General features: G+C 44.5%; 1 protein-coding gene across 50 annotated transcripts in view; it reads right to left on the bottom strand.

The window, feature by feature from the left end:
* Plekha5 (pleckstrin homology domain containing A5) overlaps positions 1–11,434 on the bottom strand; it is a 169,595-nt gene extending 158,161 nt beyond the window's left edge. For 49 of the 50 annotated variants that reach the window (XR_015685263.1, XR_015685266.1, XR_015685264.1 and 46 more), the window contains exons 1-3: positions 11,132–11,434; positions 10,928–11,007; positions 8,730–8,787 (exon numbers count right to left, since the gene is read on the bottom strand). Coding sequence is in view for 36 of the 50 variants with exons in the window: in XM_087655920.1 (XP_087512046.1) it covers positions 8,730–8,787; positions 10,928–11,007; positions 11,132–11,223 (230 nt within the window). In the remaining 14 variants the exon portion in view is untranslated. The remainder of the gene's footprint in view (positions 1–8,729; positions 8,788–10,927; positions 11,008–11,131) is intronic. The other variant, NM_139340.3, reaches the window with a different exon arrangement.
* Positions 11,435–17,773: the final 6,339 nt, after the last annotated feature.

Genomic DNA, 17,773 nt, shown 5'->3' with positions numbered 1-17,773 from the left:
CCACGCAAGTCCCTCCATCATTTTGGTTTTATGAGGAGTGGGTTATATTTCAGATTTCTGAACAGATTCCCGAACCCTTCCCCACAGCCTGAGCACAATCATACAAACCAAACTTGGGGTAAGAGGTGATTTACCAATTCACAGTAGGTAAATGTCACATAAAAAGAATGTTAAATTTTACAAAATCCCAAAGGACAAAGTCTGTGGACAGCATAAAATTAAGTATAGTGCTATGAGCAAAGTCATTCATGTTATCAACAAATATGAATCTAATACTATTAAAAATAGTATTAAAATAGAAAGGGGTAAGGAACTGAATGCAGCGGTGAGCAAGATCCCTTCCCACAGTATCTGTTGTCTGGAGTGAGCGAAGACAGTGTTGCACAAGTGGGTTTTTTCTCTTCCTTCAGCCTAACATGTACTTTTAAAACATATTAAACTTAATTGTATATTTATGCCTGAGTATGTGTACAAGCACATGTGTGTTCAAGTGCCTTCTGAAGAAAACAAAGGTTGACTCTCCAGGACAGGTTGTGGCTGTTGTGAGCTGGCTGACACGGGTGCTGGGACCAGAACCAACATCTTCCAGAAGAACAGTACATCTTTTTAACTGCTACATTCATATCTCCAGCCTTACTTAATACGACAATTTAATAAGTCATGTGACGGCTTGAATGCAAAATGTCCCTATAAGGCATGCATTTGAGGCTGTAGTCTCAGCCAGCCCCATTCACTAGAGAAACATGTCCTAGGGAGCAGGCTTTATGAGTTTAAAACCCTGTCCCAGCTCCTATTCTACCCCTCACCCATATTTGTTTAGGGCAACTTTTTTTGTTTTTAGACAGGATCTTGTGTAGACTGGGCTGGCCTTGAACTTGCAGAGGCCTGACTTTGCTTCCAGTGCTATAATTGCCAGTATAAATCATGACACTCAGCCCCAGTATACGCTGAAGAAATAGAGATAGATGAATACGAAATTCTTAGCATGGTCTGGGATTTGACTGAGAATGGAGAAATATGTTTGCTTGATGTAACTGAAGTCTCTCATGAAGGCCAGATTTTAGCCACTTAAAATATCACTGTGTTCTCTCAACAACTCAGAAAACCAAACCATCGTTAGTATATCCACCCAGGGCTTTTCCCTACACACGTATTCCCTTGTTCTAAGGGCATGACCTCTTCCTCTGACAATCTCCTTGCTCAGCAAGATTCCTAAGGCTGTCAACTCCCCTTTAATATCTTTGATCAATGGCCTCCTTCCTTCCTTTTCACTCCCTCTGTCACAGACTTGGTTGAAGCAATCAACTTCTAGATTAGAGTAACAAACCAGTCTTCCCCTCTGATTTCAGGCCTGCCCCGTCTAATGCAGGGGCTGCTAGAGTTAAAAATCTCTGGATGACACCTGAAATAGAATGCCTGCGAACACAGACAACACAACCAACATCCAGGGTAGTCAAGTCTCCCAACTGCACTCCCAGCTCTGCCTGCTGGAGCGCCCCTCCAGCCCGTGCTTCTCACTGATAAAGCAGACCAAAGCCTCTCAGTTCTCCCTCCTGTCATTTAGATCTGAATCCCACTGCACCTGCAAACCTACCTTGTTCAAGTCCTTTTACCTCTTAGCAGCTCACCAAACTGCCTCTTCCTCTTATAAATTCTTATGACTCCAACTGACAACTCCTACTGTCAACTGACAAAACTCCAACTGACACATTTATACAGAACCCTTTTTACCACGAACCCTAACTTGCACGTATCTGTCAAACACAATGAAAAGGTCACATGAGAAAAGATAGTCAGTGGTTGTTTACATCAGGCTCCGTCTCCAGCCCTCCCACCATTTCCAGCCCACCTTTACTCTTTATTCTCCCACCACCCCAAACACACTTACTTTGAGAATACATCTGGGCTGACGGGAAAGATGGCTCAGCAAGTAAAAGTACGTATGGACAGATGATGCAAGCCCGACAACCTGAATCCAATGCCCATAACACATATAAAAGGGAGAATGTGAGAGCTGAGTCCACAAAGTTGTCCACTGACCTCCACATGGGTGCTCATACAACAACAACATAACAATAACAACAACAACAATAGTCGTAATAATACAAAAGAAATCCTTATTGACTGGGTGTGAGCATTAGCTCATGGACGATACTTACACAGAAGTTGACTGACTGTATTCCGAGTATTTATCAAGAGAACTACAGGCAAAGGATAATGAGCAGGCCTGGTCCTGAGTAGAGGTCCTGAGGCTAAAAAGAAGGGGACTGTAATCGTGTGTCCCACAAAGAAGCTCAATGTGGCTGGAAATGCTGGGAACAGAACCTTGAATGGTTAGATTATAAACTCTTCTAATCTGTCACAACAAACTGAAATCTGCCTTCATGAAGATGTTATTTTAAAATTATATTATTTGTTCTTTTTGTTCTAAATGTTTGTTTCTCCTACTAGGCCTTAGATTCAAAGATGGCAGGGTGGTTTCCATTCCCCACTTTCATGTGCTCAAGCTCCAAGAGTGGATGAAAGTACAGGCACTCCTAAGTGAATGTACAGGAAAGACCGGTCATCAGATCCTACACATAGTAATTAACAGGTTTTGTGGGTTAAACAAGGACCTGTGGGCTAGTCCAGTAGCCTAATAGTAGGAAATACATCTTTTTAAAAAGTTATCTTTATTTACTTTATTTATGTGAGTACATTATAGTTTTCTTCAGATACGCCAGAAGAGGGCATCAGATCCCATTACACATGGTTGTGAACCACCGTGTGGTTGCTAGGAATTAAACTCAAGACCTCTGGAAAAGCAGTCAGTTCTTAACCGCTGAACCATGTCTCCAGCCCTTTGTTTCAAGTAACCAAGTTAGAGTACCACATAGTATAGGACCTGCTTTTAGCTGCCTTGCTCTCTTTAATCTTTATTTATTTATTGATAAGGGTATGGAAATTTCGCCTATATGTGTGTCTGTATACCACGTGTGTGCCTAGTACCCACAGAGGGTAGGAGAAGGTATCATATCTACTGGGACTGGAGTTACAGACAATTGTGAGCTGACATATGGTTGGTGGGACTTGAACCCTGGCCCTCTAAAAGAGCAGCCTGGGCTCTTAGACCACTGAGCCATCTCTCCAGCATCTTGATTATATTTTGGCTAATAGACCTGATTGGAATACTAGTGATTAATAATAAGGCTTCATTGCCTACACAAGATAGGTCTTATAAACTAATTTCTTTGGAAATTAGTTTAAAGAACAAATAAAAACTACAAGAAATGGAAAGAACAAGAAAGTAACAGGGAGCTGGGATAGTTAGCTCAGCAGTCCAGAGCATTTGCTCTTACTGAGGACCCAGGTTTGAGTCCTAGACCTACAATCAACTCACAATCATCTGTAACTCAGTCCCAGGAGAGCACTGATGTCCTCTTCTAACCTTGCTGGATACCAGGCCATGCACATGGAACACACACACAAACGCAGTCATACACATACATACCTAATAAAAATTAAAAAGAAATTGCTGATATTTAGATTGGATCTAAAATTTATATACACATATAAAATTAAAGTATAAGTAAAAAAAGTAAGAAGATATATTACAGTTTTCCCTACACATTTCCCTATTTTAATGCATGGAGTATGCGCAAGATGTTACAAGCTCCTTCAGGGATAATAGCTGTGTTGTACCTAATGGACTGGCATGAAGTGTTCAACGTACAGAAGGAGCTACACGTTACAGTCCAAACTCTCCTGGCAAATAGGAAGCAGAGCCCTGTCACTGACTTTTCAGTAACATCACACTGCTCTAGTGACAAACCACTCTTTTTTTTTTTTTGAATCAACAAGTGACCCCATTGCCAGCTCCTAGGTATGTTCAGAAGTGCTGCTGGCACAAGCGTAAAACAAAAAGGCCTTGCGCAACTCTGGCGAGGTTTCTAGGATGCTCTGGTCCACAAGCAAAGCCTGGCAGATCACGGGCTGATCAGCCATAACCACTCTAATCCCAGCACACAGCAGGCTGAGGCAGGAGCATCACCTTGAGTTACAAGTCATCCTATGCTACACAGTCAGAGTTCCAGGCTAGCCTGAATACAGTCTGAGATGTTGTTTCAAGTTTGACTATAAGCACTACAGCACTTAATACAAAACAACTTTACATATTAAATATAGTCAGTGATTCTAATGTTCACGGTGGACATGGATTATTCCCTGTCTTCCTACTTTCTTCTCATTCCTTGCAATGACTGTCTCCTACCAGAAACTCCATCTCCACAGGTATTTGGGGATTCTTAGCACATTTTAGAGTCTACTGAAGATAGAACAAAACCTCATTATCCCAAATTACATATTGTTCCATTTGCATACTCCAAAGATGTCATATTTACAGTTAAGGAGAAATTAGTATGAAAAGCTACCTCCCAGGATCTGCATTACCACACAGTGTGCAGGTAAGTGGAGTCTGAGCTCATTCCTGCCAGATGGGCTGTAAGAGGCCAGCAGGTTCTCACAGTCACAGAGCACTGTTTTAGGGTTTGCTTTGCACTTTACATAAACTGTCATAAAGCTGTGAAGCACAAAGGACTAATCAATGCCACATCCATTTTAAGCAATAGTGACCTGTCATTAAAGAGTCATTAAGCACTATTAGCAAGGCTTAAGCATGAAGCTTAATAACATTCAAGTATATAATATTATCTTCTATATTTTGTGGGCTTGTGTTTGATTATGGGTAAAATATGGAATATTTAAAGCTATAGTTTAAGTTATAAATTCACTTATAATAATTTTTAGCATTTTTCTCTTGAAAATAAATCACATGAATTAAGTTTTAGAAAGCAATATGGAAAGGTAATATTCAAACTCTATATTTACATATACAAGACAACTGCATAATCTGAAGGCTGCCTTAGGGTAAAGTGAAAATCAGTTTTCCATTAGACAAGTCAAAGCATAGACTTAACCACTCATCTTTTTTTTTACAGATTCATTTATTTATTATATGTGTGTATACTGTCAGTCTCTACACACACACACACACACACACACACACACACACACACACACACACACCAGAAGAGGGCGTCGGATCCCATTACAGTTGGTTGTGAGCCACCATGTGGTTGCTGGGGTTTGAACTTAGGACCTCTGAAAGAGCAGTCAGTGCTCTTAACCACTGAGCCATCTCTCCAGCCCAATACTTATCTCTAAGATAAGGAATTTTTATAAATTAACCTTTTGAACACAAATATAAAATGTTCTCTTTATTATGATCCTTTTTCAAAACCTAGCTTTAAGCTTGTGTTAAAGAACCGATTTCTAGGGGTTGGGGATTTGGCTCAGTGGTAGAGCGCTTGCCTAGCAAGCACAAGGCCCTGGGTTCGGTCCCCAGCTCCGGAAAAAAAAAATAAAAAGAACCGATTTCTAAAGTGTTCAAAGTGAACTGGTGACCCTGTTCAAATGCATCAAACTCTCCCTCCGCTCAGGACCATCGTTGACATGACAACTACTTATCCTTGATCTCCTTGCAACATCAGGGAAGGTCGCACACTCACACGCTTTAGAAGGAAGAGTGAGCACAGACACACACGGCATGGCAGCGCACCCTGGCTCTGCACACTTCATTTACGGCTGCTCTCCATTCAAGCTTAGGGCCAGGCCACAGCGAAGCACCAGGCCACTCAGGCCACTCAGCTCTGCCAGGTCTCCCACACCACCTCCTCCTGGCAGGCTCGGCTTTCATTACTTTCTACAATACTGAAAATTCCCAGAATGCTCAGAGTAAAACTCAAAGAAACTTACCCTCTGGATGGAATTTACAAGTTGTTTTCTCCAGCTTCTCTAACTTACGGTTTGGAAGACTGACCTCCAAACTGTTTTAAAAGGTCAAGCTAACACGAAGCTCCTAGAACTTGCCCACTCCACCTGTCAATACTGAAGTATCATCCAACGAGGAAGCTCTTCCCTGGACTGTGACCGGGAAGGCACCAGCACCGCCCCAGAAGAGCAAGGCTTTCCGAGCACACACATCCCCTCGGAGCACACGTGTGCTGCAGGTCCCCACTGACGGGGGGGCACCCTCCGCAACACCTGAGTAGGAGCCAGGCCAGGCCTCTCTCTCTCTGTTCTCAAGGGAGACCAGTTTACAGCTCACTCTTCCATCCCTCCTTTTCCTTTGATTTGATCAATAACCTCCCTTCTTCCAGAACAACAGATGAAATGATGTCCAGAACATTGATCACTCTCTTCCTGGAAACTATCTTTCCTTTGGAAGATCCTCGGCTGTCACCAGCAGAAGATTAAGTGCTGGAGGTGTGTCCCTGTCACTTCCTTCCTTGTGGGGACAAAGGGAAACAACGACTCTGATTACTTCCACCATTAAAATGAATTTCAGTCTTCACCATCAAGATGAGAAAGCATCCCTAATATGGGATGAGCCAGTATATGAAACTTTCTAAGAAATTACAGCCAATCTTAGTGATGGCGCTACAAATAAAGGGATGGGGTCTTCTGCCCCACTAGAAGACAGGAGCCGTACACCCACATTAGCACAGCATCTACTTGTGAATGTCCACATCCTTGGAGAAGCTCAGTGTGTGATGGATTTCTTTTTTTTTTTTTTTTTTTGGTTCTTTTTTTCGGAGCTGGGGACCGAACTCAGGGCCTTGCGCTTCCTAGGCAAGCGCTCTACCACTGAGCTAAATCCCCAGCCCGTGTGATGGATTTCTAAGATGTGCCCAGTTCTGAATGAATTGCTCTCACCATACAAATCACGGTTATTACCGAACCAATCACTGGCTGTCTCTTACTATCACAGGATTAAAGCCCACAAATGTTAGGATGGCCTTAATTTATAGCTTTCTAATATTGTTCTGATTTTCCTAAGGTGACTTAGGCATGGTAATCAAAATTCTAATTCAAAAAGAAAGAAAATGTCAACAAAATGGCTAGGTAGTAAAACAAGGTCTACCAGCTTAGCTCTAAATTAAAACAAGGTCTACCAGCTCAGCTCTAAATTAAACATATACAGTGGGCCTACTTTACTTTTCGATTTCGAACTATGAAAAAAAAATCATGCAAGAGTACACCCATTCACAAGAATTAAAATATTATTGACATTAATGTCTACTTTCAGATCAGCTAAGCTTAATGTATAATAATTTAAAGTGTGTTGAATAGATGAGAAAGAATCAAGAACCCATTTTTATGGCCAGGTATGATGGCACAGACATTTAATCCTGGCACTTGGGAGGCAGATCTCCATGAGTTCCAGCCCAACTAGAGAAACCCAGTGAGCCTGTCTCACAAAAACAGAAGCCCAAAGCACCATGCCTTTATTTATAACATCAACACTGTATCTAAAAAGAAAACATTCTCTTCAAGGCAACATGAGCTCATTTAAATTCAGAATGAAAACAATTGCTGGGAAAATACTTGATGGTTTCCTTTTACTGAAGCCTTCATTTTAGGTCATCTAACAATGTACGGCTTGATCATCAGATAATAACTAATCCAGAAGGACCACACCTGTGAAGATGCTCAAGCCTACATCTCACTTCTGCTTTTCCTGCTGTGGCACGCCAGAGGAACTGCACCTATAAATATACCTTGACATTTTACATAAAGCATCTTTCTACAGAAACTTAAAAAGCCATTCAAGTAATTATAATTTAATGAAAATATGCTGTGATCTTAAAAAACGCCACTTGGTAAAAATAACCAACTGGGCCCAATGTGCCTTTAAACTTGGAATCTGTGACTACTAATAAACTACTAAGCTTGTTACTAAATCTTGTGCTTAAGTATTCTCTTTCAAGACTCAGTCACTTAAAATTAGCCAAAAATGTTTATAAGAACAAAAGCAAAGCTCTTTTACAAATAGTTTTTAACTTGAAACAAAAACAAAACAACTTATTTTCCCCTGGTAGCATGAGATCTTCCCTATGTAATGCTGACGTCCAGCAGGGCGCTTGTGTGGAGTACTACCAACTTTAAGGAGAACGGCAACCTGCTCTGGAGCCCATAGAACTGGTTTTCACAGATTAGTCAGCCATCTTTCCTCTCAAGCTCTTTTCAAAGCCTTCCCCAAGCAGGTATTAGTGAGACGCGTCATCAGGGATGTTTTTAATGACACTAACCCAGAATTATAAACAAGCGCCATTGCAGGGGTAGGCGTGCAGCGTCCTGAGTTCACCGAGCTTCACTCTCCTCTGAACAGGCCTCAGCTTTGCATCAGCTTTGCTGCTTATGAACAACTCAGGCTGTCACCTGCCATCTAAGCTGGACTCACCTCTCAAGGAGGAATGGTAAAACAACACAGATGTATGAGTGTGTGTGAGTGTGCATGTGTGTGTGTGTGTGTGTGTGTGTGTGTGTGCATGTGTAGGTATAGTTTTCTTATCACAGATAACCAAAACACAAAACTTCTAAGTACCACATAACTAAAGTCAGGAGACTTGACAATATCCCACCACAGAAGCCTACTGAACATCAAGCAAACTAACGTGGTAAAAAGTGACCTAATCTGCAATCTGTGAATCCGTGAATACCCAGGTAAATAACAAGATAATGAATGAAAAGGGCTACCCTCCCCCTCAAAATTTCATAACCATATAAAGGATATAATTAATACTGTATAATAGACTTTAAGATATGATTGTGTCTAGACTCACAAGTATCCAACTTCAGGTTCATTACAACATTTGAGTTACCAAGGGAAGCAATCAAAATTCACTCACTTTATATAGTATCTTGCGCCTTCAAATGTATATGCTTCTTCCCAGCCAGTGGGCAAATCTAAAAAATATACATTATAGTTAGTATTACTTCAGTGAGATTGCAAAATAAGCTTAAACCTTTCTTATCTGTCTTCACCATTAGCTACATTCATTTAAGTATGTGTCCATCCAAAGTCTTGGCTGGCAAGATCATTAGTCAATCAATATAACATTACTTGGAATTTGGAAGGTGATAATTCAAATTTAAAGCCACCAGGAAAGTTCCAGCAATATTTAAGATAATAATAACATAACTGTTCCCTTTAATAGTAGTCAGGGTGGGAAAGGACTATACTCTGATACTCCGAAAGGCAAAGTCTTCAAAACCTTGTAAAATACCCATCACTGATTGGCACAAACCCCAAATGGCAGCATTTTGCCTTTTTAGGTATATCTTTTTCCTTTTTTTCTTTTTTTCGGAGCTGGGGACCGAACCCAGGGCCTTGCGCTTCCTAGGCAAGCGCTCTACCACTGAGCCAAATCCCCAACCCCGCCTTTTTAGGTATATCTTGTCAATTCAAAACCCCACTTTTCAATCCAAACACATCTAGATTTTCATCTACCATGAAAAGAACTCAAGCGCTCAGTTAGTGGGAAACTGGCTGACGCACGTGTTTCAATACACTTGACCTTAAGAGATGTGAAGTTTCAAGTGAGCGACTGTATCTTTATGTGCCACATGGTACTTAGGATGACAAGTGGTCTGGACTTAATCATACATCTCCAAAACGGAAAGGCATCCGTGTGTGTACAAAACCGGAGCCCAAGCAAAGTAAATCAAACAAGAATAAATAAATAGGTAAATGTGAAATCACATCACAGGAAAAAATATTTCTGGCATGTGGCTGCTATTTAATCTGTAAGGGTAATTCAAAGACATTCGTGTCATACATAACCCAAACAAGCCTGAAATAATGCCATAAAACATTTGGTTAAATTCTTTTAATCATATATTGTCTTCCATGAAATAATAGTGTCCATGGCCACTAAAGTAACGAGGCTATCAAAGTGCCATATAGTGTACAAAGCAGGCTGAAGCCGAAGACCGAACAGGGAGTTAGGAAGCATGTCGGTTTATTAGTCAGAAATGCCCTAAAAATGTAACCTCACACGCTCGCTGCAGCAGCCTTCCCTTTCCTCCTCCACAGTTTTGCAAATCTGGACACATTATTAGTCAGTTCACTCAACTCCAGCGTTTAACAGAAAAGGCAGGTTTGTTCACCCTTCTGGCAACTTTAATAGGAAATTCTGGGAACCTCAGAGTTGGGGAGAAAAGTACCTAAGGGGACGGCTGAACCGGCCTCACCTTCGACCCAACTGTTCTCAAGCCTTTGCAGTCACCGGGAATAGAGGCGGGCCAGTCTGTGCACTCACGTTACGTTTCAAGCAAACAAGTTGGTTGAATGTAAACAAAGAATGACAAAAGAAAGCCGGACTCGCACTGAAACCACTACAAGCCCTCCTCTGGCTCAACTCAAGCTAGGCATTCAAGAAAGCTATCAAAGCAACCTGAGATGCGTTTCCTCGCAGAACTGGGGCCCGAATGCCCCCATGCGGGACCGCCCTGGCTCGCCCACCGCCTGCTGGTGGTACGTGCAGCTTGGCTGCAGCTACTGGGGACTTTTGAGCCGGGATCACTGGCTGCGGCGGCGCCCGCCGCTCCAGTGTCCTAACTCCAGCTGCTCCTCGGGTCGCAGGAGGGGACTCACCGGCGTTTGGATCACATTGTTGGGGGGGGGGCACTGCAGCACCCCTAACTCTTCCATCAGTCACCTACCCACAGTCCCACTTAGGAGAAGTAGGAGGTGGAGGAGGAGGAGGAAGCTGCTTGGCAGAAGGCAGTTCTCTGGGGAGCAGGGTGAGGATGCGGGACCGTCTCAACGCGGGGGTGCTGGAGTACGGGGAGCAAAGGGGAGCAGGCGAGAAATTCGTGAAGGGTGCTGGAGGCTGAGACGGGGGCGATCTGGGATAGAGGGGCGTCGCCCATCCTACGGGGGTGTCGGGGTAGGGATGGGGACCAGGGCGCAGGAAGAGGGCGCCGTCTCCAAGTGCAGATGAAAAGGCGGAGAAGAAAGGCGCCCCGGGACTCAGTCGCGCGGAGCCCGGAGCACCTCTAACCCCGCCAGGTGGCCCCGAGCCGCAGCCCCGGCTCGTCCTACCTGTGCTCTGCCGCCGGTGCCCGGTGACCACGGCCTCGCCGGTGACCGGGTGCAGCCAGGTGGTGCTCTTGGCCTCCTCGCTGCAGGGAAGAGAAGGGACGGGAGCTGAGCCGCGCGAGGGGCGACCCGCGGGGCCCCCGGCCCGCTCGCTCCCGCCGTCCCCCCCACCCCAGCCGCCCCGCGGCGCCTCCCCCGCCCGCTCACTTGATGAAGAAGACGCGGCCGCCCCTAGTGATCCCGTACGTCCAGGAGCGCGGCAGCGAACAAATCCACTCCAGGTTCAGGTCGGCCGCCATGTCTGCTCCCCGGCCGCCGCCGCCTTGTGCCGCCGCTGCCGCCGCTGCTGAGGAAGGAGGGCGCGAGCGAGCGAGCGAGCGAGCGAGCGAACCGAGCGCAGGGCGCGCGGCCCGGCCCGAGCGCGCCCCCGCTGCCGCCCTACCCCCTCGGGCGGCGCCCTCCCTGCCGCCCCGGCTGAGTCCGGCCCGCGTCGCCGCCCTTCGGCATCTCCGTGGCCGGCCGCCGGCCCGCGCTGCGCTCGCTCGGAGGCTGGGCGAAGCGGCGCCGCGCCCCCGCCAAAGCCCTCCCCCGCGCCCCGCCCGCGCCGCGCGAAGGTTCCGGGGTCGGGTCCCGCCGGCGCCCACCCGGAGGGCTCGGCTCCGAACCCGTGAGGTTTTGCACCAGCTACTGCCTAGCCAGGAGCTACTCAGAGAGACGCCGGGCGTTGAACTGGAAAACTGCTTTTGGGAAAGGCTTTTCTGATGTGTGGCGTGCCAAATAAAGGAGGGTCCACGAGTGAGCTCGGACCACTGAAATGGGACTGATTCAGACTTAAGGTCTTTTTGTTACTGTTTTTTTTTTTTTTCTTCCTAGGCTTCTGAGTCATATAACAGTTTAGAAAATAAAAACTTGCCTTTTCCTCTTCTTAAAAAGATGCACTGGATTATCAACGTGAATTTCTAGGCTCCCGATCTCCCTCATTTATTACAAGGGCAATTTACTTTACGGAGTCCTTGGGATAGTGGACATTTACATCCTGATTGTCTATATTTCACAGAGTTGAGGGGACGGGGGAGGGAAAATATAAAGGAACAAAGGTGATTGTGCCCCGAGTTATGGGGAAAATGGCAAAGCCTGAGTTCAAATCGCCTATAGATTTTCAAGAGTCTGTTTGAATGAATACGTTGCTGTATAGTATTTTTTTTAATGCCTTGACACCCCCACTCCCCTTGTCTTTTGAACAAAGAAAGGGTTCACTACTAGTAAGACCTCCCTTGGCACCAAGAGCACTGTGCTTGCTCCTTACTGCCCCTGATCCGTCATCACACTTGGAATTGTCACCAAGGCTTTGCAGCAAGTGACTCATCCCAAAAGGAGACACAGTTCAATAATAATAGTATAACTTGGCATTCTCGAAGCACCTTTTTTTCCCCTGACCAGTTTTAGGTGCTTCTGAAGCATTATCTCCTTCATCTTCTCAGTAACTAAAATAGGTAAATCATCCTTTTCAACCTTTAAGGAAACCAAGGCACAGGGAGGTCGAATGCCCTTGGCCAAAGCTCCCGATGAGAGTGCATTTTCATTGGCTTTTTCTCCTATCTCCTGACTCCCCAAGGCCATACGTCTCTGGTGAAACAGAGACTGCAATTACTGCTATAATTTTCCTGTCCATCTGCATATACAGGAGGAAAAAAAAAATACCATCGCTGTAATGTTTTCTCTTTGGGGTTCCTTTGTATTCTACTCCTTCATTTCAGTCCTTATTACTTTTTGACATCTTATCTCCTGCCCAGTCTCTGGAAAATATGACTTTTTTTTTTTAAATCAATGAATAGCTAGCAGGAAATGTCCAACATTAGCATCCGTGGTCACTGGAACAGCACAGCAAGGATGTGAAGAGCTGCTGACTCTTGATTCTGCTACCATTGCAAACTAAAAAAAACCTCCCAAATGCCACAGTGGCTTACAAATCTAGTGCTCGATGGTCCTGCTGTGGGCTTTGAATGTTTGAATACCACCGAGAAGTCTCCACGTTGGCTGTGTGCTGTGGTAGGCTTCTATTTAACGCTGGATCTTTTGCTACCACAAGATGTGTTCGCAGAAAGCACATCTCAAAAAGCAATACAGATTAACTTTTGTATCTTTAAAAATCACAACCAAGGGTTAAGGGTGTAGTTCAATAGTAGACTGTAGACTCTATGCTTGAGGTTTGGGGAGGTATTAAGAGAGACAGAGAGAAGGAAGAAAAGAAAAACATTTGCATGGATGTCTCCTGAGATGCTCTGCCAGAACCTCACTGATACAGGTGAGGATGCTTGCAGCTCACCATTGGACTGAGCACAGGGACCCCAGTGGAGGAGTTAGAGAAAGGACTTAAGGAGCCGAAGGGGTTTGTAACCCCATAGGAAGAACAACAATATCAACCAACCAGACTCCCCAGAGCTCCCGGGGACTAAACCGCCAACCAGACAGTACACATGGAGGGACCCATGGCTCCAGTCACATATGTAGCAAAGGATGCCTTGTCTGGCATCAATAGGAGGAGAGGTCCTTGGTCCTGTGAAGGCTCAATGCCCCAGTATAGAGGAATGTTAGGGCAGTGAGGTGGAAGCAGGTGGGTGGGAATGAGAGCATCCTCATAGAAGCAGGGGGAGTAGGAGGGGTAAAGGGGGATAACATTTGAAATGCAAATACATAAAATATCCTAGAAAAGTAAAATTAAAAAAAATTTTTCAAAAAGAAAAAACATCATTTGCAGTTCTCAAATAGTATCTAGAATCTTTCATTTGTTTTTTGTTTGTTTGTTTGTTGAGACAGGATTTCACTGCCTAGCCCTGGCTGTCCTGGAACTTCCTCTGTTGACCTGGCTAAATCAAAGAGATCTGCCTGCCTCTGCCTCCAGAGTGCTGGGACTAAAGGTGTGCACCACCATTCCCTATGTAGTCTAGACTCTCAAGAATAATTCTCTGTGTCCCGAAGTTTGGGGAAAGCAGCAAATAAAAAAGCTAATGATGTGTATACAAAGCGAGACGGGCTTTGACTGGGGTAGATGATAGCCCTCGTGACCTTCAGAGCCGGTAAAAGCAGCTTCAGACGTTACAATGTTGAGGACTCTAAATAATTCCTCACTGTTAATGGGTAAAATTCTTATTCTCTTAAAATCTTCCTGAAGTGCCCTTTCCTTACGGCCACACTTTTTTATCAGGTCTGTTTGATCATGCCTTTCCTATTGCCGACTCTCCTTAACCTTGAGTCAGCCCTGGGCCTGTTTAATTTTCTTCCTGATGCCTCAACCCCTCAATGGAGTTTATTACCCAATAACAAATCCTTTTATCACCTTACACCTCTGCAGGACTGAGTCACGCCTAAACTCATATCCAACGTCTGCTTCTTATTGTCTTTTATATATATATATTTCCAGCCTGTGAGACGATTTGATTTCTTATTTCTTGATTCTGTCTTTTGAGAAGGAACATCCTGTGACTGTCACTTCCTCAAAAGAAGAGGCTTAAGAGTCCTAAGGAAAGGGCCAGTGAGGTAGCCTGAGTTAGATTACATGATGGGAGGAGATAACCTGCTCCTCAAGGTTGTCATCCAACCTCCATCCCCACTCTGACAGCCACACTTCCCCTAAATAAATAAATAAATAAATAAATAAATAAATAAATAAATAAATATTTTTGAAAATCACTGAAAAGAATCACCCTCCCCATTCACAGGGGCACTCCTTGATCTGAAGAACTCCTAGCTCAGAGCACAAGAACACAACAAGGTGACATCTTAGAAAACAACAGATCCATGCGAGATGGCAAAGGAGCTTGCGGCCAAGCCTCTAGGTGCACAGGGTGGAAGGTGAGAAGTCTTACCTCAAAACCCCTGACAAGCACGCGCGCACACACACACACACACACACACACACACACACACACACACACCCCACTAACTAAATCATATATAAGACCCCTGCAAATTCATTTGCTTACCTTTAGGAACTTTAAAAAAAATCACTTATTATTATTATTTTTTTACATGTATGAGGGTTTCGTCTGCCATGTATGTAAAGTGCCGTGTGCATTCAGGGCTCTCTGAGGCCAGAAGAGGGTATCCGGTGCCCTCAAATTGGAGTTGCAAACCTTGTGCGCTGCCTTGTAGGTGCTGGGGATTGAACCTCAGTGAGCTTAAGCACGGGGCCATCTCTCCAGCCCCCACTTATCCTTTTAAAGGGGATTTTTTTTAAAAAGTGACTTCTAGAAAGTAAAGAAAGAGCTTGTGAGAGCAAAGTTTTTTACCTTCAAGAAACACCTAATATATATATACACATATATACATATATACATATATATACATACATACATATACACATACATACATATATACATATACATATACATACACACACACATATATATATATATGTATATATATATATATATACATACACAATCATTTATTAAACTCTACTAAGAAGGGCCTGGGACTGTACTTCCCTGGTCAAGCTTTTGCCTGCCTTCCACAAGAAGGCACTGGTCCTTACAAACAAACTGTACCAATAAGATTTGATACTATGTATTTGGTCACATCACTGGTTGACAGACCCAAGGACATTATTGTAAACAGCCCCCTTGAACTAGCCAAAGCAAGATGGGCTATACCAGGAAAGGTCCGAGAGGAAGGATGACCAAATTAGCCGAGGTAGAAAGGTAGGCAGAAAGGATGGACCCTGAAAGTCCGAGTCAGCAAAGAAAAGGAAAATCTGCAAGCCAATTGATTGGAGGATTTTTCTTTCCTATGAAGCAAACTGATCAGGGGGAGGGTTTATTGTTTAGTTGGTTCTGTGGGGATTTTGTAGCATGCATAAAACTCTGGGTTCAAGATCCAGCACTCACAAAGCTAGTAACAACGGGGCAAGCCTGTAACCCCAGCACCTGGTGGCAGACGCAGAAGGATTGGGAGTTCAAGGGAGACAGGGCAGGTGGGGGGGAGGGGGTGTGGGGAGGGCGACGATTCTGAATTCAGAAGTTCAAGTTATCCTTGGCTATGTAGAGAATTCGATTCATCCCTAGTTGGCCAGGGATGGAGACCTCGTCCCATAAAATAAATAAGTAAATAAATAAATAACCCAATAACAGAGAGTTACAGATAAAATCATTTCACTAATCTAACAACCGTAAGTAGGATCCTTACTAGGTGCCAGCAATCCTGCTAGGTAATGGGGTTTAAGAGACGTGAGAGAAGGGGAAGGGGACAGTGCCAGAGAGATGGCTCATTAGTTAAGAGTACTTGTTGCTTTGCCAGAGGACTTGAATTTTATTTCAAGTTCCCCCTACAACAGCTCACAACGGCCGGAACTCCGGTTCCAGGGGATCTGGTGCTCTCTTCTGCCCTGTTCAGGTACCAGGCACGCACATGCTGTACTGTGATATACCGATGAAATGCACGCACGCACGCACGCATGCACGCACGCACCCACGCACATTAAGAAATTAAAATAAAAAGCTGGACCCGGTGGTGCATGCCTTTAAACAAACCCTTGGAAAGCAGGGTCTCAGATTTTGAGGCCAGCCTTGCCTACATGGCAAGTTCGAGACCAGCCAGGGCAAAACATTGAGACCTGTCTGAAAAGCTGTAGTTCAGTGGTTGATTTTGGTTTTTGTTTGTTTGTTTCGTTGTTTGGTTGGGTTTTTTTTGTTTGTTTGTTTTTGTTTATTTGGTTGGTTGGTTGGTTTGGTTTTAAGTCATGGTCTCACTCTGTAACTTTGACTGGCTTTGAACTTGGCATGATCCTCTCTCTTTAGCCTCCTGAATGATGATGGAGAAACTGTCTGTGGTGACACAGATCTGCAGTTGTAGCATCTTAGTCTCAGGGGCAGAAGGATCAGAAGTTCAAGCAAGTAGAGGCTAGCCTGGGCTACTATCTCAGTCAGCACTGTTCTGCTGCTGTGAAGAGACCACCATGGCCATGGAAACTCTTACAGAAGAACACCTTCAACTGAGGCTTGTTTCTGGTTTCAGAGGTTTGGTTATTTATCACGGCTGGGAGCATGGCAGTACAGGTAGCTGAGAGTTCTACATCTAGACCTGCAGGCAGCCGGAAGAGAGAGCCACTGGCCTTGGCTTGAGATTTTGAAATCCCCAAAGCCCACCTCCAGTGACGTATTTCCTTCAGCAAAAGCCACGCCTCCTAACCCTTTCTAATTGTGCCATTCCTTTATAACCAAGCATTTAAATCTATGACCCTCCTGGGGACAGTCTCATTCCAACCCCCATAGCTACATAAGACCCAAAACAACAATAACAAAAAAGAACTTGAAGGAGCTTGTGTCTGAGTCCCTGAACTTGGTTAAATTAAAACCTTTCCTTTTCTTGCCAGGCACCATGGCACAAACTTTTAAGGTCAGCGATTGGGAGGCAGAGGCCACCCTGGTCTACAAAGGAAGTTCTAAGGACAGCCAGAGCTACACAGAGAAGTCCTGTCTCTAAAAACCAAAACCAAATCAAACCACCGCCCACACCCTCTCCCCCACGTTTTTGTTTTTGCTGGTCAGCAAAGCTCCAGAGCTCCAACTGTGTACTTCGATCCCAGTTACCCATGGTTTGTGAGCAGCCATGTGGATCCTGGGAATAGAACCTGGGTCCTCTGGAAGAGCAGTCATTAACCATTGAGCCACTCTTCCAGCCCCAATGCAATTCTTAATTTTTAAGTGATTTGTTTACTTTTTTGTGCATTAATCTTTTGCCTGCATGCCTGTCTGCACGACAGTGTCAGATCCCCTGGAACTGGAGAGACAGACAGTTGTGAGCTGTCACGTGGGTGCTAGGAATTGAACCCAGGTCCTGTGGAAAAGCAGT

This window comes from Rattus norvegicus, chromosome 4 (assembly GCF_021556685.1).
Source record: "Rattus norvegicus strain SHRSP/BbbUtx chromosome 4, alternate assembly SHRSP_T2T, whole genome shotgun sequence".
Taxonomy (NCBI): Eukaryota; Metazoa; Chordata; class Mammalia; order Rodentia; family Muridae; genus Rattus; species Rattus norvegicus.
This window is presented reverse-complemented; position numbering and strand designations above follow the sequence as displayed.